This window comes from Lathyrus oleraceus, chromosome 3 (genome assembly GCF_024323335.1).
Source record: "Lathyrus oleraceus cultivar Zhongwan6 chromosome 3, CAAS_Psat_ZW6_1.0, whole genome shotgun sequence".
Classification (NCBI taxonomy): Eukaryota; Viridiplantae; Streptophyta; class Magnoliopsida; order Fabales; family Fabaceae; genus Lathyrus; species Lathyrus oleraceus.
The window spans coordinates 10,959,458-10,987,037 of record NC_066581.1 but is presented as its reverse complement, the minus strand read 5'-3'; the positions used below and the strand labels follow the sequence as shown (position 1 = coordinate 10,987,037).

At 32.3% G+C, this 27,580-nt stretch overlaps 2 protein-coding genes across 2 annotated transcripts; one reads left to right on the top strand and one right to left on the bottom strand.

The window, feature by feature from the left end:
- The first annotated feature begins 6,248 nt into the window (after positions 1-6,248).
- Positions 6,249-11,919, top strand: LOC127132113 (uncharacterized). Its single transcript, XM_051060982.1, has 6 exons — positions 6,249-6,451; positions 6,547-6,661; positions 9,240-9,562; positions 10,571-10,666; positions 11,194-11,253; positions 11,460-11,919. The coding sequence occupies exons 2-6, from the start codon at positions 6,559-6,561 to the stop codon at positions 11,658-11,660; spliced, it is 783 nt and encodes a 260-aa protein (XP_050916939.1). The 5' UTR covers positions 6,249-6,451; positions 6,547-6,558; the 3' UTR covers positions 11,661-11,919.
- An 86-nt stretch (positions 11,920-12,005) lies between these two features.
- On the bottom strand, positions 12,006-13,770 carry LOC127132112 (UDP-glycosyltransferase 73C12). The gene has a single exon (XM_051060981.1). The coding sequence runs from the start codon at positions 13,590-13,592 to the stop codon at positions 12,105-12,107; it is 1,488 nt and encodes a 495-aa protein (XP_050916938.1). The 5' UTR covers positions 13,593-13,770; the 3' UTR covers positions 12,006-12,104.
- Between the last annotated feature and the right edge of the window lie 13,810 nt (positions 13,771-27,580).

Below are 27,580 nucleotides of genomic sequence, written 5' to 3'. Positions count from 1 at the left end.
TTCAGTTACAACAACAAAATTATTGGATCGCTATGTTTATTTATTTATTTATGCAGTTCCTTAAGCTTTGAATATTATTTACTTTTTTCTTTAGTTTTATTTTTAAGTACTAATGAATATTCTTATAGCATTAGTTAACATAACAGACATCACAACAATATTGTGTTTGGAGAGTGGTGTATTCGCTTTGTTGAGTGTTTAAAATTATATTTTTTGATAAAATGTTTAATAGTTGTGAGTTTCTTCTACATAATATAATGTATGTTGTCTAGTTTAAGTGAAGTTTTTTTTATCCTTAAATATGTTCAATAATTTAACTTATTACACTAAATTTGAATATTGAGTGTTGCAAATTTTGCATGTTGCATTGATTACTATTAAAGGGTATAAAATGTGTCGACGGTATATTTTAGATGGTTTCAATGTTATTATGCATGCATGATTGACTAGTTAAGACTTTCATAAAAAAGTCAAGCTATTGCATTTGAGATTAAGACATGTCACTGAAAGAAGTTTGATGAGCTACCTAAACAAGGATTGCTAGTAAGTGAGAAATTGAATAAATTGAAATTTTGTGATCATTGCATACTAGAAAAGCAAAGTGAAGTTTGAGAGGAGTATGTATAATTCTACTAGGCTATTTGAGTTCGTTCACTCAGATCTTTGAGGTACATCAAGGGTGGAAACTCGTTGGGTGATTTATATTCCTTGTTATTATCAATGATTTGGAGAATAATGTGTCTATATTTTGAAAAATAAAGTGACACATTTAAAAAGTTTAAAGAATGATATATTTTTATAGGAAATCAATTGGGAAATAAACTGAATGTGTTGAGAATTGACAAAAGATTGGGGTTAGTATCATAGCAATTTAATAAGTTTTCTAGGAAACAATGTATTAAAAGGTATATAGTTGTTGTCGCCATACCTTAACAAAATGACCTAGTTGAACGAATGAATATGACCATTTTTAGAGCTTAAGGTGCATGTTGTTAAGAACTGGGTTATCAAAGATTTTATGGGGTGAAGTCTTTGCTACAAAAAAATTCTTGATCAACCGATGTCCATGCAAATATGCATAAACTTCAAGATACATATGGAGGTTTGGAGTGGGAAATTGATAAACTACTCTAGTTTAAAGGTCTTCAGAGCTTTGGCATTTGCACATATCAAACAAGACAAGATTAATATTAGGTCCATGAAATGCATCTTCATTATTTATCTTGAAGGTGTGAAAAGGGTACAAGATGTAGAAGATAGAATCTAGAGGATAAAAAATTATTATAAGGAAGGATGTTAATTTTGGTGAGAGTCGCATGGGGTGAAGTGCAAAGACCTAAAAGTAAAAGAAACAAAAATTATGGTAGAGAAAACTCAGTTTAAGATGAAGATTCCCGCCATGGAGTTTATAAAAGAGGAGTAATTGATGATCCTAGTTCTAGTGTTAAACAATTTACATCTAACACGAGAGGGGGGTTAATTGTGGATATAATTTTTTTTCCAAATATGTTTAGAAATAAGAGATTTTCAAAAATGTTATACGTGTAAATAAGATAAGGATATTGATTAAAGATAATTAAAAAAAAAGGGAGAAATGAAATCACACATCAAAGTTTATCCATTTCTAACCCAAACCACGTGTCATATGTCTAGTTCCCTGAGATTTTTATTATCAACCAAGCTTTTAGCACATGTTCAACTTAAAAACTTTACACCAAATTTTTAACACAAGTTCAACCTGCGATATTTATAACTTAAAATTTCAAGAAAAAAAGTTTCTTTTGGTTTACAATAAGACCAGAATAACAACATCAGTTACAAACTGTATCTAGATAGTAGTTTCTCTATTTACACAAAAATAATATATCAAGTATATGGAAATCTAAAATGGAGTGTGAGATAGAGATAAGACTTTTTGTAAAATATAAGTCAGTTAATGTGTTTTGAAAGAGATCTCCAGAGTCCCGTATATAGCCAAGTTGTCACAAATTATCGTATAAAAAGAAATGATGTGAATAGTTTATATCTGATCGGTAATCAATTATGTCATATCCATAATCGACTATGTGAAATAATTTTAAGAAACAATTGATCTAATACGAATCATAATAGATTATACAACAACCATAATCAATTATTTAGCAATAAATAAGTTTATAATCGATCAGAACACACATATAATCGATTACGAGACAGGATACGCTTCATAATCGATTATGTAGATTATCTACATAATCATATTTTTTTTAAAAATGTTAAGAAAGAAGAGGGTTTCAAAAAGATATTGTGTAGGCGGAAGATAAGGAGTGAGATTAAAGATGATGAATAGAAGAATAAAAGATATATAATGTGTTTTCAATCCATTGGTGTGTTTTGAAATATATATATATATATATATATATATATATATATATATATATATATATATATATATATATATATATATATATATATATATATATATATATATATATATATATATATATATATATATATATATATATATATATATATATATATTTTTTTTTTTAAAACATATCAATTGACTTAAAACCTTTACAAAAATTCTTTTCTCCATCTCACACTATGTCTTACAATATCCATACACTTGATATATATGTTTTAGTGTTAAGAGAGAAAGTATCATATAAATGTTGTTTGTAAACGTTGTTATTATCATGATTTTATTGTAAACAAAGACTTCTTCTCTTGAACTTGTTATAAAGGTTGCAAGTTTAACTTGTTTTAAAATATGGGTGTAAAGACTACAAATTAAGCATGTGTTAAATCTATGTTGATAGTGAAAATATCAAGGTGCGCTCCTTAGGGACTAGACGTATGCCATATTGAGTTGAAATAGGATAAACTTGTGTGTGAATGTGTGTTTGCGTGTGCGCATTTATATATCTTCTACTTTTCTATTCATCGTCTTTAATCACACTCCTTATCTTCCATCTACACAATACCTTTTTGAAACCCTCTTATTTCTTAACATTTTTGTAAAAAATATATATCCATATTTATACCTCCTCCCACTTGTGTTTGAAGTCAATTGTCAACAAATGGTATCTAAGTTGGATCTAATTTTACGCTTTTTGAATATATACTTTTATTCAATAATTTAATTCTTTCTCCCTTTTTTACATGCCAATGGAGAATGAGTATACTCATGTGGAGTCAAAGTGAGCTAAAACTCTATTTTTTTACTATCCCTAACCCTCTCATTAAGCCACCTGATGAGATATTAACTTGGATTCAATTTGCAACCTTTTGACAAAGCTTTTAACATAAGTTGAACTTGCAACCTTTATGACTTAAAGTTTCAGTAAAAGAAACTTTTCTTAGTTTACAATGAGATCATAACTACAACATCGATTACAAATAGTATTAATATAGTAGTTTCTCGTTTTTACCTAAAAAATATCTAGTGTATGAAAATTGTAAAATAGAGTGTGATTTGGAGATAAGAGTTTTGGTAAGGTTTTCAGTCACTTGATGTGTGTTATGTTCTAGAACTAAAAATGGAGTGAAGATCATAAGTGATGGTAGATATGAGCTTTCGTCGCACTGGAAATGAGGATGACATGTAGGCATCACAACATAACCCATACCCGCGGGTATCCACCCGAACCTGCCCAAAAGTTGACGGGGAAAACCCGCTTTGACTGAGTTTGGGTTCGAGTTTGAGTTTTCCCCGATTAAAAATTATGGGGATGGATCGGGTAATGGGGACACTAGTACTCACCCCGGACCCACCACTGAACCCGCCCCGTTTATTTTATTATGTACATTATTACTTAGTTTTGATAATTTAGAATATTAAATATGTGGCCAATATTTTGAAATTTTGATTTGTACTAATTATTTAAAATATTTGAAATGTATGTATGAAAATTTTCCAGGTTGTTTTATTATATTATTTGTAATGTAATTTGATTTTGGAAAAATAATTATTTTTATTAAAAAAATTGATTTTATTAAATGAATGATGGCAGGGCGGGAATACCTGAACCCGTTTGGGACGAATTTGAGTTTTAATTCTCCATTCCTATTTGGGTTTGGGGCAGGAAGCGAGGATTGTTTGGGGATCTGGGATTGAGTTTGGGGGAGGTAAAAGTCGTCCTCACCCCACCCTATTGTCATGCCTAATGACATGTAAGTTTAGCACTCTAACACTCAAGTCAGTATGTGAGAAAGGAGAGTAAGTTTGAATTTAGTTTGAAACCTATTATCTGAATTTTGCGCCTTCTCTATATATAGTGGAAAGGGAATAACAAACTCGCTAGAAGTAAAACGTGAATAGTCGTTGAATGTGAATGCAATTGAGATTCCTAATGATCACCGAGAGGAAAGTCCTCATATACTGAGAAGGTTCTAGAAGGATTGTAGGTCCTTCATGGGTTAGGGTTGGACACAAAATATGCTATCCGACCCAATATGTCCAGCCCATGTTATCCAAACAGGGTCGGTCGGGTCAAATTTGGGTATTCAGGTCTATCGGGTTGTTCAATTGGTTTCTATTGGACAATGGTGGTTCGGTTCAGTTGGACCTATTCAGCCCAAGGAAAACCTAATGATAACTTTTATTTTCAAAATGTTAAGAAATAAGACATTTTTGTAAAAAGCTTTTACGTAGAAAGAAGACGAGGAGAATGATTAAAGATAATTAACATAAAAATAAAAGAAATAAGGGAGAAAGGAAAACACACACCAAAGTTTACCCATGTTGAACCTATACCACATGTCATACGTCTAGTCCCTAATGAGAGCTTCCTGGGATTTTTACCATCATCCAAGCTTTTAACACACGTTCAACTTGAAAAGTTTACACCAAACTTTTAATACAAGTTCAACTTGCAACCTTTATAACTTAAAAGTTCAAGAAAAGAAGCTTCTCGGTTTATAATGAGATCAGAATGACAATATTGGTTAGAAACAATATCTATATGTATTAGTTTCTTTCTTTACTTAAAAAAATATATAAGTGTATGAAAATTGTAAAATAGAGTGTGAGATATAGATAAATGTTTCGTAAGGAGTTAAGTCCTATGATGTGTGTGAGATATAGATAAATGTTTTGTAAGGAGTTAAGTCTTATGATGTGTTTTGAAAAAGATCACCAGAGTCTTATATATAGCTAAGTTGTCACAAATTCCTATATAAAAGGTAATCTAATTGGTCACCCACATACTCAACTTGTTTATTTGGATCTCTAGTTTTATCGTAGCTTTAAAGATTTAAAAGATTTTCCAATGACCTCAAGATTATACTATCGCAGATCTAAGGAACGAAAAAAGTTTGGAATACTCCACGACATGCTCTAGTTTAGACATGATCTTGTTGTGAAAGATTGGATGACGATGCTTCCAAGAATGGATCGCCCACTATTTGAGGAAGAGGAACTCAATCTTTGGTAGCTTCACCAAGGACGACAACTGCCTAATGTTGAACAACAGAGAAAGTGGATTTGTATACTAGCTTAGTTGATGGATCTCAGAAAGGATCTAACAGAAAGGAAATTGAAGTTCGAGAAAAGTGACTAGGAAATAGAAATATGAACTTCTAATGGAAGATATCTGAATGTCTAATAGAGGAGATCAGAACATATAATACAGGAAACCTAAATGTCTAACGGAGGAGATTGTAACTTCTAATGGAGGAGATCCGGACGTTTAATGGAGAAGATCTGAACTTCTGATGGAGGAGATCTAAATCGTGAAAATGCAGGAGAATCAAATTTTGATTCTCACATACGACATCAATATTTCGTAGGAGAACCTAAATTGATCGGTAAACAAGGAAGCAGAGCTTGCTGCAGTGGTCCTAAACTTTTGATGCGGTGGAAAAAGGGATGACCTATAACGTTATCGCTCTAATGCTCAAGTTAGTAAGAGAGTGAAAAATGATATGTGAATGTGAATGATTTGAATAGCATACCTGATAATATAAATATAGACTCATCAAGATACCATTCAACCAACATTTAATTATATAAATTAATGAAAAATCAATATTATTTTAATAATTTAAAGTGTAATTTTTATGCTGATAAGTATAATGAAAATTCAAAATTTTATTTTTATATTTTCTTCGCAACTTAGATCTATTTTATTTTTACCTATAATCTATCTTAGTACCTCTAAACTCTTTTAAATAAAAGAAAAAAAATCCAAATTCTTTTAATTAAATAAAAAAACTTTAATCAAATAAAAGAAAATCTTTAAATCGTAATGGAACATATATTCCTTTTAGAACCAATGAAGACAAAACGGCGACGTTTTCGTCATTTAAAAAAAAAATTTGAGTCGAGACTATCGGCATCGTTGTATTGTATCCTAACAGACTCTCACTCTCTCTCTCTCGCCGCCCTCCGCCGCCGCGCCCCTTCGGTCAGAAGAAGCCCCGGCAGTCTCGTCTCCGCCGTTTGGTCTTTTTCTCACTCTCTCTATTGGTAAGTCACAACTGTTTATTCCTCTTATTTTTGCAATTTATGTGTTAATTGTTGCGCTTATATCTTAACAGATTCAATTTTTTTGTTTGAATCAGGAAAACCAAAAGATGAAGATTGTTTCAATAGCAATTAGGTCATTCAAAGGAAATTTGCAACATAGGGTTCATCACACTCCTTTGCTCAGAAACCTTTCTACCTGGACATTTCCAGGTACAAATGTTATTGCTAAAACCTTGATTTCAATAATTGATTTTCATTTTTTGTTACATGTTTTACTTGTTGAATTTATGAATCTAGTGTAGCATGTGTTTGGGAAATTGCATTTTCAGTGTGGAAAATAACATAGAAACTAGAATTTTAGGTTCGCAAACTTATGTAGTATATGTCTCCATATTGAAAACAATGATTGGACACTATGAAGTTGTTTGATCCGTGTGGCCGAGATCGAGTCAGTGTATAAAGATTTTCTCCGTTGTTGTATGTTATGGTTTCGAAGGGTTTTTGTTGGCTGCTAACTGACCAACCCTCATTTCTGTAGTGGTTTGGGGACCAGCTTTTTTAGTGATATAAACTGGACACCAGTGGCCCAATATTTTTTTTTGAGGTGCTTCGGATATCTAAGCATCTGGCTATGGGAGGGGAATAGGTGAGCTGGTGGAATATCAAACCCAACAGCATCATTGGCCCAACATTTGTGGATCAAGTACTTTCTTTTGTTTATTCCTGGGTGGTGGTGTTTTTGCAATTTTATAGGATTTTTTTTTAACACGGCAAGCATAAAATGTAACATTGTGAAAACTTTGTTCATACGGAGAAGGGATTAAATGACTATAAAATGAAGAGATGAAAAGGACTAATAAAGAAATAGTTTGGTGTTTTTCCAATGGAAAAATTCGTTTCAACCTATGTGTCTATAGTCTTTGATAACTTCGAGAATATATGTAAATTGACATTGAGAAAAAGATTGAAAAGTTTGAATGTTCAATATATGAGATTTATAAAGAAAGATGTGGTACTACTTAATTACAACATGAAATCCTTCCCATAAAGTAGCATATGCATTTCATCACACTATGCTAGATGCCAATTCAATCTCATACTTCCTCATAATAGGAGTAGCACACACAATGCTTGAATCACTTACCATAACAGAAGAGGCAGAAGAAGTAACAGTAGTTGTATAAATATTTGACAATTGCACTGATTGAGTAGCAAAATTAGTTCCATAAAACAAGTGTTGAAAAGGGTTCAAAGTCTTTGGAATTTCTAATGAACCTTCCAACATGTTCACCACAACACTCATTATAGGCCTTAACTCTGGCCTATATTGAACACACCATAAAGCTACCTTAAACCATCCTCTCAGCAATCTCTCTATTTTTCTCTTCTATTCCACAAACTGTCGTCATTACTTCTCATAATAGTCCAACATCAAATTTTTTCCAAACCCAAATTGGAAACCATTCTTGGCTCTCACTATTTTTAATGTCAAGGTTTCTTCTTCTTTCTACAATTTCAAATAATAGCATACCAAAACTATAAGCATCGCATTTGTGAGTTATAGGAACTGGCATCCAGAGCTCAGGTGCAGCGTAACCGGGCGTCCCTTTTCCACCTATCATCGTTATGTGAATATTTTCCCTGTTGCAATGTTTGGCCAAACTGAAATCAGCAACTTTCGGGTTGAAATTCATGTCTAAGAGAATATTTCCCGGTTTTATATCATAGTGGATTATTCTTTGTTTACACCCTTCATGCAAGTAAGCAATGCTTCTTGCTGTACCAATTGCAATCTCATGAAGTTTTTCATATTCCTAAGCCTTTTTTCGTGAAACAAATATCTATCAAGTGATCCATTCGCCATGTATTCATAATCAAGCACTATCAAGTTTCTTTCGAAGCAAAATCTGTATAGCCTAACGAGACTGAAGTGATGAATTCTACCAATTGTTCCAACTTCTGCCATAAATTGTTCGTCAATTTTCTTGGTAGAACTACCACGTAGAACCTTCACAGCTACGATTGTTCCGTTACTGAAAATTCCTTTGTATTGTTCCAAGTCCACCTGATCCCAGCAAATTGGAAATTGGAATAGTTGTCTGTTGCAATTCTTAGCTGTTGACCAGTGAATCTTATTGGCTTCTCCCTTTCCATGTGATTTAGAAATTTATCCATTGTGAGAGTTATAAATTGTGATTCTGGAATAAGGGATCCACCACTTACTTGATGTCTTTTACTACACACACAAACCAAAATACCTTAACAGCAACTATTGCTGCAAAATAGATGATAGTATTTAATTAGTAATTATTTCACTAAACCAGTGAAAAAACAAAAATAGAACAAAATATGATAAACAAAAAGATCATGGTAGGTTAACTAGAGAATCCTACCTATTACTAGAACAACCTCAATTGCAGTAGTATCAGTGGTTAATATTGGACAAGAGATAAAAATTCAAAACACTAAATATTGTTGTGAGGATCAAAGGAATTACCTCCTAAGTTTTTATTACTGTGTTTTACGGTCATGTTTCTAGTCTATTTAGTGTAAATATTCAAAACAGGGAGGGTCAGCATAGTTTCAGGAATAAGAAGGAAACTGAGTGTAATAAAGCAAACCTCGAGGGATTTCAGTTTTCATATAGTTAGACGAGAATTTAATTTTCTTGTTTTCTGTTATAAAGGCATAGTCTGTCTGTGGTTAGGATGTTTTGAATTTGTTATCTTTATTTTTCTCTCTGATGATGATTCACTTCTATAATCCTTATGGTCACCTTATTGGGCAGGAAATGGAGCTGCTAATCAGCAGGTTAACAAGTCAGAGTCTCCCGAGGAATTTGAGCAGCGAATATTTAGTCCTGGGGGAAATTCCAAAACAGATGCCATTTTAGATAGGCTGAATCGAGCAAGGGGTCGAGATAGATCTGGTGGAAGTTCCCAGCTGTTGGATGATCTGGACCAAACTTTTGATACATTATCTGATGGAATGGATGGGAAACTGAATAATGCTGCCAGATACTTTGAATTTGATCCTGAAGAAATCGATAAAGATGATTATTCTTATCGATATGATACCACTTTTCACGAGGGATCAACATATAGTACAAAGGTATGCTGAGTAGCAAACCCTAACTTTGTCAGTTATCACTCTGTTTGTATTTACTATTACATATTCTGTATATATGTGATCTCATTCTTTTTTTTTTAAATTTCGTTTGACATGAGGGAAGCTTATAGTTTATGTCTGAATTGATCTTTAGATGTGGTCAATCCTAACAGATGTTTGGTAGGAAATATTTCTTGAAGTATAGCGAAAATAATGGGAACTGCTGAACGTACCATGACAACATAGCTTGTTATATCACAGATAATGAGAAACTTATAAAATGAAGCTTGTTATGGGAACTGCAGAAAATAATGCAAAACCGAAAGTTTTTTTTTAATTATACAGTGATCAATATTCATTATCATAAGCTAGTTCACATTGCACACGAATTTGATGTTGCTTTCAAGAAAGCCTTTTCTCAGGCAAGTTTCTTGTTCTCTTGTGTTGAAAACAAGATTTATAAGTGGGAGGAGAGAGCAGGGTAATCAAATTAGTTGTGTGACTGAGAGAGCAAAAGTATTTCACTTATTGGTTAAACACGTAGCCTGGCCAGTAGCTATCTAGCCAAGTTGTCAAATGACACTTCTCTCAGCCGCTAGATAAAGGCAAATCCGTTTGAGCCAAAACCCAGTTCTCCTGTTTGTTGCTCAAAAGAAAACTTCTGTGTTGCAGTGGCATAGATGTAGTGTATAATTTTAGGTGACTGGACAGCATTAATGGTGTTTTCTCTATTTTTTTTAATATTCAAATTATTGTGATAATATTGATATTTTTATCTATTCCATTGACACATTTAAATTACAGAAACGACATATCCATCTGTTGTACTATTAAGATTCGGTATATGGACCGATAATGTTGCTAAGTTAATTTTAGATCATCATTAGTTTCTTGTGTGTGCTTTAATCAATAATTGCTATGGTTATTTGTATTTATGGAAATTTATCTGATGTTTCTTTTGTACCAGCTCTATCGAATTAATTTTCTGATCTGTGCAATATCTTCATACAGGATCTTGATCTTACAAAACCTGCTGCACGAAAACCCGCCATAAGGAGCGAATTCGTAGTATCCACTAAAGAAGTTCTTAGTCAAGCAGATTTCAGGGTTAGCACTTCTGTCAAAGTAGTTCTGTTATAGGATATTTTTATATCATGTGTAATTAACTAGTAATTACTTTCTATTTCTGTTTGTCATGTTAAATTGAAAATTGTCATGTACATAAATTTGCTGTTTCTGCATGCAAGTATTATGATACAATAAAACGAAAACACCAATGATTTCAGGGTAAGAGTCGTCCTTTCAGTTTTCCCCTAAATCTTATGCCTTGCTTCTTTACACCTTAGATCCAGTTTGGCATCCCTTTAAAATTGTATGAAAATTCATCTCATATGCAACTCACATAAATTTATTATGATGTTATTGTGCTAAAGTTCTCATTGATTTATGGTGATTCAACTTTTATTTGTGTGAAGGCAGATGAAAGTGAGGAAAACATTTGCGACACATCTGTTTAATTGTTTTAGCTCTTGGTAGCGAGGCTAAGATTTGCATAATTACCTCGATAATGAAAAAATGTTGCTATCAATGCTATTTCTGGAATGACTCTTACCAGTATAATTGGTTTTATGCAGAATGTAAGATTCTTGGCAAACTTCATAACAGAAGCTGGAATTCTTATCAAGAGAAGCAAGGTAAGTTCTAATCTACTGTAGGGTAGTAGTAGATTGGTTAGGAATGATGAACTATTAAGAAGGAAAAATAAAGAGTGGATATTTTAGATTTAGTACTGCTACTGCAGCCATTTTCCTTGTTCTCCTTTTGTTTATTCTTACAAAACTGCTTATCTCTTATTCATTGTTACAAAACTGCTTATCTCTTATCCTTTTGTTTATACTAGACTGGCATCAGTGCAAAGGCTCAAAGGAAGGTTGCCAGGGAGATAAAAACTGCCAGAGCATTTGGCTTAATGCCCTTTACAACAATGGGTACAAAGTCATTTATTTACGGGAGAACTATGGAGAATCTTGATGACGACTTTTCGTACAGGAGTGAAACTAGAAACATGCCTAGTGAAATTGATATTGAAGACCATGTTTAAGACAGTGGTGTTGGATTAGCTTGCATACTCTTTTTTTTTTTGTTTCTCTACCTAGATTAAGAGGACGATTGAAATTTATTAAATAAGTTATTATGCTGGTATACATTGATTACTATAGTGCCTATGTAGTTCTTCTATAAATTCTAAAGTCTTGAGCATTATTTACTTGAATCTGAATATTACAATGATTGATACTCTTGTTAAAAAGTAGGAACTTTGGGGTCTAATAAAGCTTATTATTGAAGCTTCATGAACTAAAGAGGGTGTAATTGAATACTCTTTGTGCTCATTACTTCATAATTGATTGTTGTTATCAAGAAATGAAAACATTTAGTACCCTCTTCATGCATGTAACTTAACTTCATCATTTCACTGTGAAATATGCAATAATAGAAAAAGTAAAATAATGACAGCAAAATTAACAATGTTATAAATTGCATTTCTTCATGTTTCAACTCTGCACTTTGATTTTTGTTGCATGATATCTTTGATAAGCAAGTCCATATTTAGATAAGAGGATCCACCTTTTTCAACAGCTCTATTTGCCATGTCGCTTAATTTACTAGCCCTTTCTCTTATCTCTTTACTTTCATCTCCCTCATCCATCACCATACATATTGCCTCCTTGATACCTTCCTTCTTCACCAACACAACTAACTTCTCTTCTACTCCCCACCTCATTGGGATCTCTACCCCAAGGCTCACTCCAATCCTCAACACTTGAGTAACAAGCTTCTCATTCAGAAATTGGTCAGCAAATAAAGGCCAAGTTACCATTGGCACACCAGCACTTATCCCTTCAAGTGTTGAATTCCAACCACAATGTGTTAAGAATCCTCCAATTGAAGGATGTGATAATATCACCACTTGTGGAGCCCAACCTCTAATTATAAGGCCTCTCTCTTTGTTCCTTTCCTCAAACCTTTCTTCACTAATCCAGTTTTCCAACTCTTCACTTTTATTTCCTTCTCTAATAACCCAAATAAATGGCCTTTGTGTTGCTTCCAAGGCTAAAGCCAATTCCATAAGCTGTGAAGGAACTAAGTTGCATAAACTTCCAAGACAAGCATAGATCACAGACTTTGGTTGGTGCAAATCTAGCCAATTTAAGCAATGATGTTGACTTATTGAAGCCATGTTACCTCTTTGTGCTTTGTCCAACCCATCTTTGTTGCAAAGGGAAACAGGTCCAACACACCACACTTTATCATTTCTTTCTTTCTTGTAATCCTTAACATATGCTTCCTCCAACTCCTCAAAAGTGTTTATGATTTCACCATATGACCTTACTTCAGCCTCATTCATCTTCTCTTTAAACTCCTTAAACTCATCTGGTATTGTTCCTCCTGGTACTTGCACTTTGGTGACATGAATTTGGTCAGGAATACCAGGCACAGTGAAATACTCAGATTCTGAATCGATACTTTCAAGAATCTTCGATGCATTTACCTTGAGCATGCATTGGAGACAGAAGCAAGAAAAACCATGAAATGAAATCCTAGGAATTTGATGCTTTTCAGCTATTTGTAAAGTCCAAGGAATACAAAAATCAGAAATAACACAACTTGGTTCCGGCGTCAATGCATCAAACAACTCTTGAGCTGGTTTCTGAAGCATGGTAATTGCATGGAAGAGATTCAATCTCATGTCTTTTGACCCCACCATGTCAAAATTCTCACACCCTTCGGGTAATCCAGCTTCCTTCGACGGAAAATTGAGCGTGACTAGGTTTATCCGGAGGCCAGAAGAAACAGCACGAGAAAGAACAGAACTAAAACGCGATGCATTTTTTGGTGTAGTAAATATTGTCACAATAACACCACGTTGTGCTAAGAGTTTAGCTATGTCTATCATAGGGATAATGTGTCCTTGAGCTATTAAGGGAAATAGCACAAAATGAGGAACATCATTAATGTTTGTTTGCAAAATCATGGTTGGAAAATGTATTTTGAGGTTGAATTGAATGTATCACGTTTTGTGTTTTTATAAAGCTGGTTTTATACATAATGATGTAAGAGCATATGCAATGAAAATTGTAGTATATGATAAAGTAGTGCATGGAAGTAGTGACAATGTAAACCGCAAATTTCTCTGTCGGGACCAAACAAAAGAGACAGACAAGTAACGTGAAGACTCGGTATATTCTACTTCAGATAAGTTTTCGTTTTCATAGCTATTAAAATGTGTAATTCTTTTTAGACAATATTATATCACATTTTCTAAATATGTTAAAATCACATAGAGGAGATAAGTGTAATGTACTTATTTTTATATAATTAAGAGTACCGTGAGGGAAGTTCAAATTCTCATCTTTGCATAATTGTTTTATAATTAAATAATTAGATTTAAACATAAAAGATAAATATGAAATATTTAATTTGATTGTTGTTTCAAAATTCATTTTTGCTACCTCTTTACCTCCATAACTAAGATAATATTTTTTAGACAAAAACTCACATCATGCGGGAATGGAAGGTCTGAGCCTTTTCAATTAAATATAGTTGAATTTCTTAACTTTGAAAGTAATGGCTAGATAGTATTTACAATATTATACTAGAAAACACTTGCAACAATTAAACCGCTTCAAACAATAACAATTCTTTAACGAATTTTTTTAATATAAACTGACATACGTACTTTTTACAAATAATTAAGTAAAAAAATTTATTAGTTAAAAAATTAAAATAATTTTTTTCTCCTTCATTTTCATGATTTCAATTAAAAGTAAAAAAGTTTAAAAAAATTTAAAATAGTAATTATTTATTATTTCTAATATTAGATATATGTGCGTTTCTATACAATAATTTCTTTTTTTTTAATAATACAAATAACACTAAAACAAAAAGAAGGAAAAAAAATCAATATTTGTTTATCAAGCTTGATTTAAAATGTAAAAAATTGATTATAAGAATTATAAAAAAAATCCTAATTTTTATCTCTTTTCCTTTTTCTACTATCCGGAACTTTTTTTAAGAGAAAAAGCTTAAATTCTCCCTCCAATAAATCTTACAATCCAAAATGTTTGTAATGTATTTTCCAACTTAGAGAATATCTCCTCAAAAACACGCATTCCTTTAATCTTGAATTTTGAAGGTTTTCTCTTTAAATCTTTCAAAATTAGATCTAAAAATGAATGAAAAATTTATATTTGGTTTAGATTCATATTTGCACAACGTCCGAGTGTATAATTATCCACCACTCATCTCATCCACCTCGAGAAGGAGGCAGAAGCAAACTTCTCGAATTACAATGTAGCACCCTTTGTGACCATGTTCAAATGTTTAGTGGAAGACTTAGAATTAGAGATGACAATGAATATTCATGGACACATATAGTAATACTTAAATAAATATGATATATGTCTTCGTTTCATATTAGTGTGAGTATTTAAGAGGTAAATATTTGTTGATTTTGAAATATTCAGGAACATTTATGAATAATATATTTTAAATTCATTTTTTTTTAAATATTAACATTTTATTTTAAAAAAAATTATTCACAATCAATAGGATAAAAAACTGCAAAATGGATATGAGCACGGACAAAGACAATTATCCACATAAATAAAAGGATATATGGATGCAAGTATATGCATCTTAGTATCAAATTCGCCTCATACCCGCACTATATATATTTATTTATTTTTATTTTTATTATTATGTATACACGTTAATCCAACAATTTTATTGAGTGCATTATATTAAATTTTTATACGTTTTAATATAAATATTTGTTTACTTTTTATCTCAACAATAACATCATCAATTTTTTTTAAATATTGTTGAAAACTTAAAATGACATGATAAACTATAATTGATTGATTATTTTTTTATTAGAAATGTGAATAAACAAGTATGAGTATGGGTACTTAGGTACCCATAGAATACGAGTACGAGTACAAACGTTGGTGCTCATGCGTGTATGGGCTCGAGTATGAAGATTTTTTTAAAATGCGAGTATGGGGACGGATATTATAGTACTCTGTCCAAACCATATTCATTCTCATCCCTACTTTATTCTCTTTTTAAGAACATATAAAAATAATTTCAACTTTTACCCAAAATAATAATAATAATAATAACAAAATAAATCACATTCATTTTATTCTATTTTTTACTACGTAATTATATTAGATTCAACAAAATAATAATAGTATGGCTAAATTACATTTTTGGTCCCCCTATTTTTTCCAACTCACAAAATCAGTCTCTCCATAATAATAAGGCTAAATTACAGTTTTGATCCCCCTATTTTTCCCAACTCACGAAAACAGTCCCCAATTTATTTTTTAAACACTTTTGGCCCATGTCCATTTTTCATAAAAAAAAACGTTGATGTGTCAATTTTATTAATACATGACATAATTTTTGAAATCTCATTGTGTTCATTAAAAAACTTTAATAATGCATAAATCTATCATAATAATTGGTATTGGAAGGATAAAATCATTGTTCACCATTTTTGAAATCTCATTGTGTTCATCGTTCTTCAGCATTATCTTATTGTTCATCGTTCTTCAGCTTTGTCTTATTGTTCACTGTGTTCTCCATTTTTGTTATCTTCGTCAAGCTCATCGTTGCCCTAATTCGTCTCCTTTGTGATGGGTTCTGAGTTTGTTCAAATATCAAGTTCTTCTTCTCAATCAAGGAGGAGAAGGATGCAATGTTATTGTGGAGTAGAATCACCACTTGCAACTGCATGGACATCTGAGAATCTAGGTCAGATGTTTATGACTCTGGGTTATTCAAGGTACATATAAATCCCTAATTTTTAGTATTATTCATCTTCTCAATTGAAACATTTAGGGGTAATTCCTAAATTCCACCTTCTTTTCTATTTCACTCAATTACAAGGAAGGAAAATGTGTTCTTTTTTATTGGTATAATGAGAAGATACTTGAACATTCACAAGAAGTGATTAACTCGCTTTTGAAGAAGGTTAATGAGTTGAAGAAGAAAAATAGTTTAACCAAGAAGATTGATGATGATCTGAATAAGAAGAACAAGTTTTTGATTATGTTGTTGATTTTGTCTTGGTTTTTGATCATCATGTTGATCACAAAAGCCTTTGTTTGAGTGTAATTTCCATTTATGACAAACACAATGATGTCGTTGTAAGTTCACCTCATAAGTGTCCATACCATTTGTGACACTAAAGAGGCTGGATTCATCATCTCCATGCCAAGTTGGTGTCTAACCTCCAGCTGCCCACTTCAACCTCTCTATAATTTGTTCAACCTTTGGACAAGTTGTGTTTCTGAAACGACTCATGAGATTCTTTTGTTTAACTATCATAACCATTATGTAATGCTTCAAACATTCAACCAAAGTAATGATGAGCTTGTCCATGTACTCCAATATAGCCATGTTGAGTGCCTCACACATGTTATTCACTTGCATATCACAATGTTTGTCTATGTGGAATGCATACCTACTCCGAATGGAAGGTGGAATTTCCATCATGTCTTTCCATGCGTCTTCATTTATATCTTTTATTTTTTTACATGACTCTTTCCCAATCCTGAACAACTGTTGCCCTAACTGCCTGCCAAAGTAATTCTTTCATGTGTCCACCTGAATACTTCTTCCAATTTCCATACAAATGTTTAAACCCAACCTGTGTTCTATGTTTGGTCCCAGGTTAGCAATAGCCGGTACCAAACTCTATAAAAACATAAAAGAGTTAATAATAATGGATACGCAAAATTAATAAATATAAAATATGTAAGAACTTTATACCTTGTGTTGGTCTGAAATGAAACCATATGACCTTTGCAACAAATTATTCAGATCCTATAGTAATAGATCCAAAAACCATTGCCACAAGTCTTTTGTCTCTACTTCCACCATAACATATGCTATCGGCTAAATTTTATTATTTCCATCTTTTCCTACTGCTTCCATTAACTGACCACCATACTCACCCTTCAAGAAACATGCATCTAGACCAATTAAAGGCCTACATGTATATGCGAATGCAACTTTGCACGCCTCAAGACATACATATATTCTCTCAAAAATAGGTCCAATATCAAACACACCACACTTAATAATCAATTTTCTATTAAGATTAGATCTTCTTAATTTTTTAACAAAATTCCTCAAGTTAGAGTACTGCTCAGTCTCAACACCTTGGATTAGTTCCAATGCTCTTGTTTGACCCTATATGCTTGAGTTGAGGAAAGTTTCACACCCACTTCTCAAGTGACTTTACAATCAAACCCTTTGGTATACTTTCAGGTGTATGTCTAAGGATCGGTATAAACCTCTTAGCTAGTCACTCAGTTTTAGCTTGCCTATTCTTGGCAGTCCTATGACAAGTCTGATCATCATTCAGGCTCACCAACTACCAGAATTAGTTCGCTACCCTTTTACTAAATCTCATGTGAAAAATGGAATTCATTATCACACATGATAACTATTCTTTTGCTATCATTTTTCTTGAAGTGCAAGTTTTTTTCTCTCCATTGCATATGTCTTAATAACATCTCTAACAAACTGCTTTGTGGCAAATGTCATTTCTAGCTCAAGCCTGCTTTGCTATCATCTACTATATGTTCAACATATATATCATCACAATTATAACCTTTCATATCTTCCCCAAATTTCAAAACATCTTTATCATTGTTAATAGGTCCAAGTCCACGCTCAAGTGAAAACTTCGGATCGTGGTACCATATAATTTTGACTCTTGCATAACCCAATGACTTGATTAATTCGAATATCTCCATATATTACATCAAATCAAAATCACATTCCTAATTCAACTCATCTACCTTTTCATTTACATATAGCTTGCAAGGATAGTAAAGTAAACTCCATCCATGATTAATTCTAAGTTTAACTGCATTTATCTTAGTTGGCCTACACCGAAACAAAACAAACAAACAACAACAACCATGTCAAAACCATATCAGTACCAAGAACTACCATGTCAACTACCATATCAATACATAAAGCAACTATCAAATCATAACGATTTTCACAACAACCAACATTTACCATATCAGTATATAAATTAGTTCTGAATAAGCACACATTGAACAAAATTTAGGATTTTCCTTTGTCCAAGATGAGGGTTCACCGTAAGAGAACGACATTCCACCGTTGTTTGACATTGAAATTAAAGTTAAGGTTTAGATTTGTTTTTCTCTTCAAAAAACAAATCAAATCAAAGAATACCTGATAAAGTTAGGGTTCGTTTTCTTCTTCCCTGGGTATCAACATCTGGATTTCGAGCGAATGGTCTCGTTGTCTTCTTTGTATCATCGTTTACTGGTATCGTCTTCTTGTCGGTATCGTCTACTTGCTAGTTTCGTCTACTTTAAACCTGAGTTTCTTTTTAACAAATGTGTTAGTTAAACGTTAATTTAATTAATAGAATATACTTAATAAACAAAATATTATTAAAAATAATTTTTATTTTATTTTATTAAATAAAAATTACATTAATGAATAAAATATCATTTGATTTTGTGCCATGTCATCACATTAATGTCATGTATTAAAACAAATTGACCCATAACATTTTTTAATGAAAAATGGACATGGGATCAAAGTGTTTAAAAAATAAATGAGGGATTGATTTTGTGAGTTGTCCAAAATAGGGGACCATAACTATATATTTGGCTTAATATTACTAATACTAATAATGATAGTTTCATATTCAACAAAGTAATAATAATTTTAAATTTAATAAAATAATGTTTAAATAATTTTAATAAATATTAATGGAGAAAAATACCCACATGTACGATTATCATAAAATTCGTATTTGTACTTATAAAATAAGATATAATTAAATATTCGTTAATTTTATCCTTAGATATCCAATAAATCATCGAATTGATGTTTGTGAACGATTTTAGCCGCAAATACCACAATTAGTTTTTCTTCCATCCTTAATTGATGTAAGGCTTTTTAGACTTATATTTAGTGTTAATGGAACCGTGTGTGTGTATATATATATATATATATATATATATATATATATATATATATATATATATATATATTATATATATATATATATATATATATCCCTCATTCAATGACACATGTTCGTTTTTACTCAAAATGGATGTAAAGAATTCATTATTTTAATTTTCTCATGCATCATGAATTTTAAAATCTTTCAAATGGATGTAAATAGTTCATTATTGAACGACTACATCCATGATGAAGTTTATGTTAATCAACCTCCCAGTTTTATAAATAAATATTTTCCTAATCATGTATACAAACTGAAAAATGATCTTTAAGGTCTGATAAAAACTCTTAGAGCCAGGTATGATCATCTGAGCAAGTGTTTTTTTTTAAAAAAAAATTAAGAGGGAAGGTTGATACAACTCCTTTTTAATAAAAAAACTGAATAAAATATTTTATATTTTTGTTGATTTGGTTCTACTAATGAATTATTGTGGAAATACGTTTTTGATATGATACCAAATAAAATTAAAAGGTCAATGATATGGGAGCCTTGGTTCTCATGGGTTACAAATTCATCAATCAGAGGAATGCTTCCTTAAACCTATTAACCTAAGGAATGAGAAATTCAAAAGAAATATAAATATCTACCTCAACAAAGATGAAGGAGGATCAAAGGAAAATGAAATGATTTCCTAAGGAGAAATAATTTCATGTTTGAAGAATTATCTTTGGAAAGGAATCTCATCAAGAAAGAAATAGATTCGATAATTTCCTCTCATTTTGAAAACTGATAAATAATCAAGGGTAACAAGTCCTCTGAATTTTATCCATTGTCAAATAAGAGTTTTTTTGTTGAGAAAAAGGGAATGTTAACAAAAGACTTATGCTAAAATAACAGATCTTAAAGTTGGATGCTCCTATCCATGGGGAGAAATATAATTTTATGTCCTGCTTAATTGTGTCTCTCTTTGTGATTATTTCCACCTCTTTATTAGGAAACACATTCCTTTTATATGAGTAATTTGGTGATATATATGCTTGTGTTATTTACTTTCATTCTGCCTTTTAGATAATTTCAAAGAGGGAGAAGTATACTCTCAGGGGATATTAATAGAGTATACTCTCTTTATCTGCGAGGAGGGATTTTGATCTCTCCAATATTTTATCTAGTTGTTTCTCTTTTGCCACCACCCTGGGAGATGTGTTGTCATCTTCAAAAAATGGGAGATTATGGATTTATTTGAAATACAAATACATCCAGAAGTTGATTTTATTGGTTTTCATAATCATAACACCTTATGCCAATCATATATATTTTTTATGATGACAACACCTTAAGTTAAATGGTGTTCACTAAAGTCCTTATTATCAACGTTCACGATTTTATTTGTAATGACAACTATCAAGCCACCTCAATGATGACAACACCTCATGTCAAATGACATTTGATGAAGTCCTCAGTGACAACTGTCAAAAAGGGAGTTGATGTCAATGATCCACTAATCTCTGATGAAACATCCATTCAAGAGTTATCTTAAGCCTCATCAATCAAAAGAATCAAGTTATAGATGAAGTTCTAAGTCAATGTTGAATCAGGCAATGTACTTAAAGTTTTAAAAGAGAAGATATGATAAAGCTTTCCTAGTACTGCGCTTAGTGTGTGTTTGAGTGATCTGTTTAATGTAAATGTATAAGAGTAATTCTTGAGATACAAAGGTAGCTCACACACACTCACACACATGTGCGCACGCAGACACACACACACACACACACTCACGCTCGCACGCATGCACGCTTACACTCTCTCTCTCTCTCTCTCACTCACACACACACATACACATACACACATACACACACACACACACACACACACACACACACACACTCATACACACATACACACACACACACTCACAATTTAAAGCCTCTCTTATTATACAAAAACATCTGAAAAACTTTTTATATATATATGTGAGTTATTAAGTATTAAGGACTTGTTTAATCAATAATGAGTTCTTTTCACACTAGTTAATTGATGACCAGATTAGGGTTAATCAATTAACACATTTGTAACATGTCCAATTTATTATAGAAACCTTTAATCAATTAATGATGATGAAATTCAAAAACTTTCCATTTTGGCATGTCTAATAGATTAATAACTAATTTTAATCAATTAGAACATTAAAAATATCCATGAATCATTTCAGTTTTTAACCAAATCTTTTCCTATATAAAAGAGACTTATTATCATTTCATTTTTAACCAATTTTAAGAGAAAAACTCTTTTTTATCATTCTTTCTATTATCTTCTCCTCTATTTTCTATTTTCACTAAAGTCACCTTAATGCCTTAAGAGTGAAAAATTCTTTGAGAGAGTTTTGTTGTACTAGTGTTGTGCTAATATTGACCTTTCTCAAGAGGGTATTTTTCCTTGTGTAATATCTTTGTAAGGATTTTTGTTTTGTTCTTGAGCTCAACTTGTGAAAAAGTTTTGTTTGATTATTGAGTTTAGTCTGTAAAAATTGTGCTTAGTTCTTGAGCTCAACATGTAAAAAACTCTATTTGGTTATTTAGTTTAGTCAGTAAAAACTCTATTTGGTTCTTGAGCTAAACTTATGAAAATCTATATTTTGTTGTTTATTTTAGTTGGTGAAAAACTCTATTTGGTTCTTGAGTTCATCATGGTAAAAACTCTATTTAGTTCGTGAGATTAACCCATGTAAAGTCTGTTTGGTTTAGATATTAACCTGTATAAAATCTCTTGTTCGTTGTAATAGGTTTCGTGGGAAAGTCCTATCAAACAATCAAATTATTTTATTAGAAACTATCAAAAGTAAACTCTTGAGGATAGTAGTATAACATGTGGTTAGGCCAAACCTGTATAATCTCTGGTGCACTATGTCTAACTCTTTTCTCTTTATTTTCCATTGTTTATTTTATTCCACTGTGTATTTCTCTTCATCTCCATCTTTTTTCTACCTTATTTATATTTTATAACATAATTGTTTATAGAATAAAAAATAATTAAAATCAAATTAAAAATAAATTTCAAATATCAAAATTTATCTCTTATTGTGTTTGGAGTCACTTGGTCAACTTAAGAAACATGGCTTCCAAAGTAATGCAACCAACACTAATTATAGTAACATGGACGAACAAGAAGACCATTGGAAATCTGTTTCTTTATTTGAATATCTTGTCGATGTCTCTAATAACAACTTCATAATAGAACAACACAGACACTTTTGGCAGTTCTGCAAAATTCTCAAGCTCGTATTGTGAACCACTTAGTTTCTTCATGTAACACCTCATGGTGATAATAGTGTCGTTGATCATGTTTACTACTCGTCTGATTTATTTCAATTGTTAAGGAAAACATCTCACATTTCCCTTTAATTACCTATTGATGTTGTGATTACTGTTGAGATATATGATATAATCCAAGTTGTGTGTGGCCCAAGCACAAAGTTAATCAGGGTTTAGGGTTTGTTACTTAGTTTGTTATATTTGTTACTTAGTACTCAAGTAACTTTGTATATAAATACATGCATATGTAAATCAGTTTATAATACAATCATTCTTCAATAATAGAATCCTTATTTTCATATTCCTTCTCTCTCTCTCTCTCTCTCTCTCTCTCTAAAGTGCCTCATGCACTAACAAATTGCTATCCAGAGCTCTAATTAGATTCTTGATCGTGTTTTCAAGAATCACACGTAGGTGATCATGCTTCCGGGATCGTGGGTTGTTAATCGTATTTTTTTGCAAAGATGAATGACACCAACGATATTCTTAATTCTCTTCCAATTCTTGATGGCAAGAATTGGATTCGATGGAGAAACCAGATGCAATATATTTTTGGCTTTCATGAAAACCTTGAAGTGGTTACTAATGGTTGTCCCCGAGCTTGCTGAGAACGCAACTGATGCCGAGAGAGTCATGAACAAGGAGGCCAAGAAGAGAGATTGCAAGGCTATGTTTTGCATTCAATCAACGGTAGATTCAGATAATTTCGACAAAATTTGTCATTTTGAATCAGAGAAGGAGGAATGGGATGTTCTTGTCAAGTACTATGAAGGAGGTGAGAAAGTCAAAGTCGTCAAATTGCACACTTTGCGACAATAGTATGAATTGTTACAGATGTGAGAAGATGAAAATATTGCAGGCTATGTGTCGAAAGTGCAAAATCTCGTCCATCTCATGAAGATTTGTGGTGAAATCCTAACTGATAAGATGATAGTTGAGAAGGTAATGCGTATGGTGACCTCTCACTTTGATCATATTATCGTAGCTATTCAAGAATCCAACAATATTGAAGCCATGAAACTGGAAGATGGTTGGTTCGTTGGAGGCACATGAGATTAGGATTATCGAAAGGAAAGGGGTTCAAGATTAGATACAAGAATTGCAGGCCCAAGATTGGAAGAAGCATGATGGTTCTGACAAGTTCAAAGGAAAATGAGACAAGACTTAGAGCAAGAAGTCTTGGTCGAACCCTCAAAAGCACAAGGTCGATGATAGCGTTTATTAATCCTCGAAAAGAGAAGGAAGAAACTCATATCAGAAAGACAAAGAGAAAAAGATGTGCAATGCTATAACTGTGAAAAGTGGGAACACGTGGCCAAACATTATTGGTACAATAAAGACACAGATCGACAAAAGGCAAGGAGGAATGAGCGAACCTCTCACGCCAAGATTCAGATAATTATGAAGATATGTTGGTTATGGATGTAGTTGCAGACAACCATGTCGAATCCAAAAACTGGTTCCTCGACCCAGGTTGCTCGAATCACATGACTGGTCGAAAAGTGTGGTTAGCAGATTTTGATTCATCGAGGAAGAGAAAGGTCAAACTTGATGATAATAGCTCATTACAAGCAGAAGGTACTAGTGACATAGTTATTCAAAGGAGAAATGGAGGAAACACTATGATCAAAGATGTATTTTATGTACCTGGAATGAAGTATAATTTGCTAAGTGTTAGACAAATGATCGAAAAAGGTTTCTTAGTGATTATGAAAGATGGAGCCTTGGAATTGTTCGACACTCAGAATAATTTGGTTTTAAATCCCCTTTGTCGAAGAACAAGACATTTAAGACCGTGATTAGTTTGACTGAAGTACAATGTCTAGAAACTGTTGTTGACCACACGAACAGTTTGTTATGGCATTTGAGGTTTGGGCATTTGAACTTTCGATCACTCAATCAACTGATTACTCAAGATATGGTAATTGGTATACCAAGTCTAGAGATGCCCGACAAACTCTATGAAGGTTGCCTAGCCGGAAAACAATCCAGAAAGTCTTTTGTTTCAACTATGCCAATGAGATCCTCATGCATACTCAAATTTGTACATTCAGATGTATGTAGACCTTTTGAGGAGCATACCATTGGTGGAAACAAGTATTTTGTTTTATTTGTCGATGAGTTTAATCGAAATCTATGGATCTATGTGATCAAGCGAAAGGAAGAAGTATTTGAAATCTTTTAGAGATTCAAGAGGCTTGTCGAAAACTAGAGTGAGAAGAAGATCAAAGTTTAGCAAACAAATGGAGGTGGCGAATACACATCCAAGATGTTTGAATAATTCTATGCAGAACATGGTATTGATCATGAGATAACTTCTCCTTAAATGCCTTAACATAATTGAGTAGCAGAAAGAAGAATCATGACCATATTGGACATGGCGAGATGCATGTTGAAGTAGGAGAATTTGTCAAAATACTTATGGGGTGAAGTCGTTTCTATTACTATTTATATTCTAAACAGGTGCTCTACTAAGAAGCCAAATAACAAGGTTCCTCAAGAAGTTTGGAGTGGCAAACGACCATCAGTGGGTCATATGAAAGTGTGGCTTTATGTGTTACAAGCATGTTCATGATGCTAGAAGAAGAAAGCTTGATGACAAAAATGAAATTATGATTCTGGTAGGATATCATATAACTGGTACATATAGGTTATTCAATCCAATTAATAAGAAAATCGTGATGAGTCGAGATATTGTGATTGATGAAGATTATGCCTGGGATTTGAATTCAAGTGATTCAATAAATAAGTCATTGATGAGATATGATTCCGACAAAGCAAGTAACAAATTCAAAGATATTTTCGATATTCCAGTCGAAGTCGAAGCAACTGCTGACATGCCTGACACAATCGAAGTAGAAGATGGTGTAGTGAGTACTAGTCAAATGCCTTAAAGAACTAGAGTTCGTCCAATAGTTGTTGCCTTGGCATGCAAGCATGGCTGATCGACATTTTACTTAGATATGAAATCATCATTTTTGAGTGGTCCTCTCAATGAAGAGGTATATGTCACACAACCTCCCGAGTTCGTGATTCAGGAGGAAGCAAGGAAAGTATACAAGTTGCATAAAATGCTCTATGGTATCAAGCAGGCACCTAGGGCATGGAACAAGAAGATTGACTCATACTTAGTTGAATTGAGATTTATCAAATGCAAATCTGAGTATGGTTTCTATGTTTAGGTTGTGGCATAAGACATAACAACCATTTATTTATATGTCAATGACTTGTTTATAACTAGAAGTACCTTGAAGAACTTGTCGAAGTTCAAAGAGCTGATGAAGAAGGAATTTGAAATGTCAGATCTGGGAAACTTGTCTTATTTCCTAGGAATGAAATTTCAAATATCGAAGTAAGGCATGTTGCTACATCAAAAAAAGTATGTCAAAGAGATACTCTAGAGATAAAGGATGGATGATTCGACTCCTCCATCTTCGCCGTCAAACCAAATTTGAAGTTGGAGAAGCATGAAGAGGAAGACAAAGTCGATGCAACTTTGTTTAAATAAATTGTCGAATCTCTGAGATATATGTGTAAGAGTCGGCCTGATATAAGTTTCTCATTCGGATTAGTGAGAAGATACATGAGTGAACCAATGGTGTCACACATGAAGGCTACAAGAAGAATCCTGAGATACTTAAAATGATCGATAAACTATGGAATTCTATTTCGACGAGACACTGGAAGCAAATAAGCTATGATTATTTACTTTTAAGATGCTGATTGGTGTGGAGATAAGGAAGATCGAAGAAGCACAACTAGTTATTTCTTTCAAGTGTTTGGTGCCCCAATCTCATGGTGCTCGAGAAAGCAACCTATGGTGGCATTATCATTGTCTGATGCTGAATATATAGCATGATCCTATGCTACGTGTCAAACAATTTGGATCAAATGTATGCTTGAAGAAATAGTTGTCGAAGTGAAGAAACCTCTGGTGCTGCATATCGACAACAAGTTAGCCATAAATCTTGCGAAGAATCTAATTTTGCATGGAAGGGGTAAGCACGTCGAAGCTAGATTTCATTTCTTTAGGGAGAAGGTAAATCGAGGTGAACTTGAAGTGAGACATTGCTCAAGTGAAGCACAGTTGACCGACATTTTTACCAAAGGATTAAAGATTGACAAATTCTTGAATTTGAAAAAGAAATTAGAAATTGTTCAGATTGACTATGATTATCATATGTTCAACAACTTGGATTATATGAGATATGTTGAGATATAAGATATAATTCAAGTTGTGTGTGACCCAAGCACAAAGTTAATTAGATTTTAGGGTTTGTTACTTAGTTTGTTATATTTGTTACTTAATAGTCAAATAATTTTATATATAAGTACATACATATATAAATTAGTTTGTAATACAATCATTTTTCAATAATAAAATCCTTATTTTCATATTCTCTCTTTTCTTTTACTAGAGGAGTATTGAACATGGTAAGATTTCTTTTCTTTTAAGAGCAAAATTTTTGTAAAAGACACATCACATATTTACCAAAAACCTTAAAGTGATAGATGAGTGAGTTTTCTATCTTATAAATGTTCAAGTCTCCATACTTTCGACCAATGTATGACTATTATCCACACTAGTGTCTTATCCACACTAGTGTCTTTCCTTAAAAAAAGAAAAAGAAAAAGTAAAGTTAATTAATAATATATACTTTTTTCATGTTTACGAATATAAAA

Excerpts from the sequence above, each read along its gene's own strand:
- LOC127132113 (XM_051060982.1), top strand. The coding sequence starts at position 6,559 with ATGAAGATTGTTTCAATAGCAATTAGGTCATTCAAAGGAAATTTGCAA. Across the intron at positions 6,662-9,239 it reads TTCTACCTGGACATTTCCAG|GAAATGGAGCTGCTAATCAG; the intron begins GTACAAATGTTA and ends CTTATTGGGCAG. Across the intron at positions 9,563-10,570 it reads GATCAACATATAGTACAAAG|GATCTTGATCTTACAAAACC; the intron begins GTATGCTGAGTA and ends ATCTTCATACAG.
- LOC127132112 (XM_051060981.1), bottom strand. The coding sequence starts at position 13,592 with ATGATTTTGCAAACAAACATTAATGATGTTCCTCATTTTGTGCTATTT.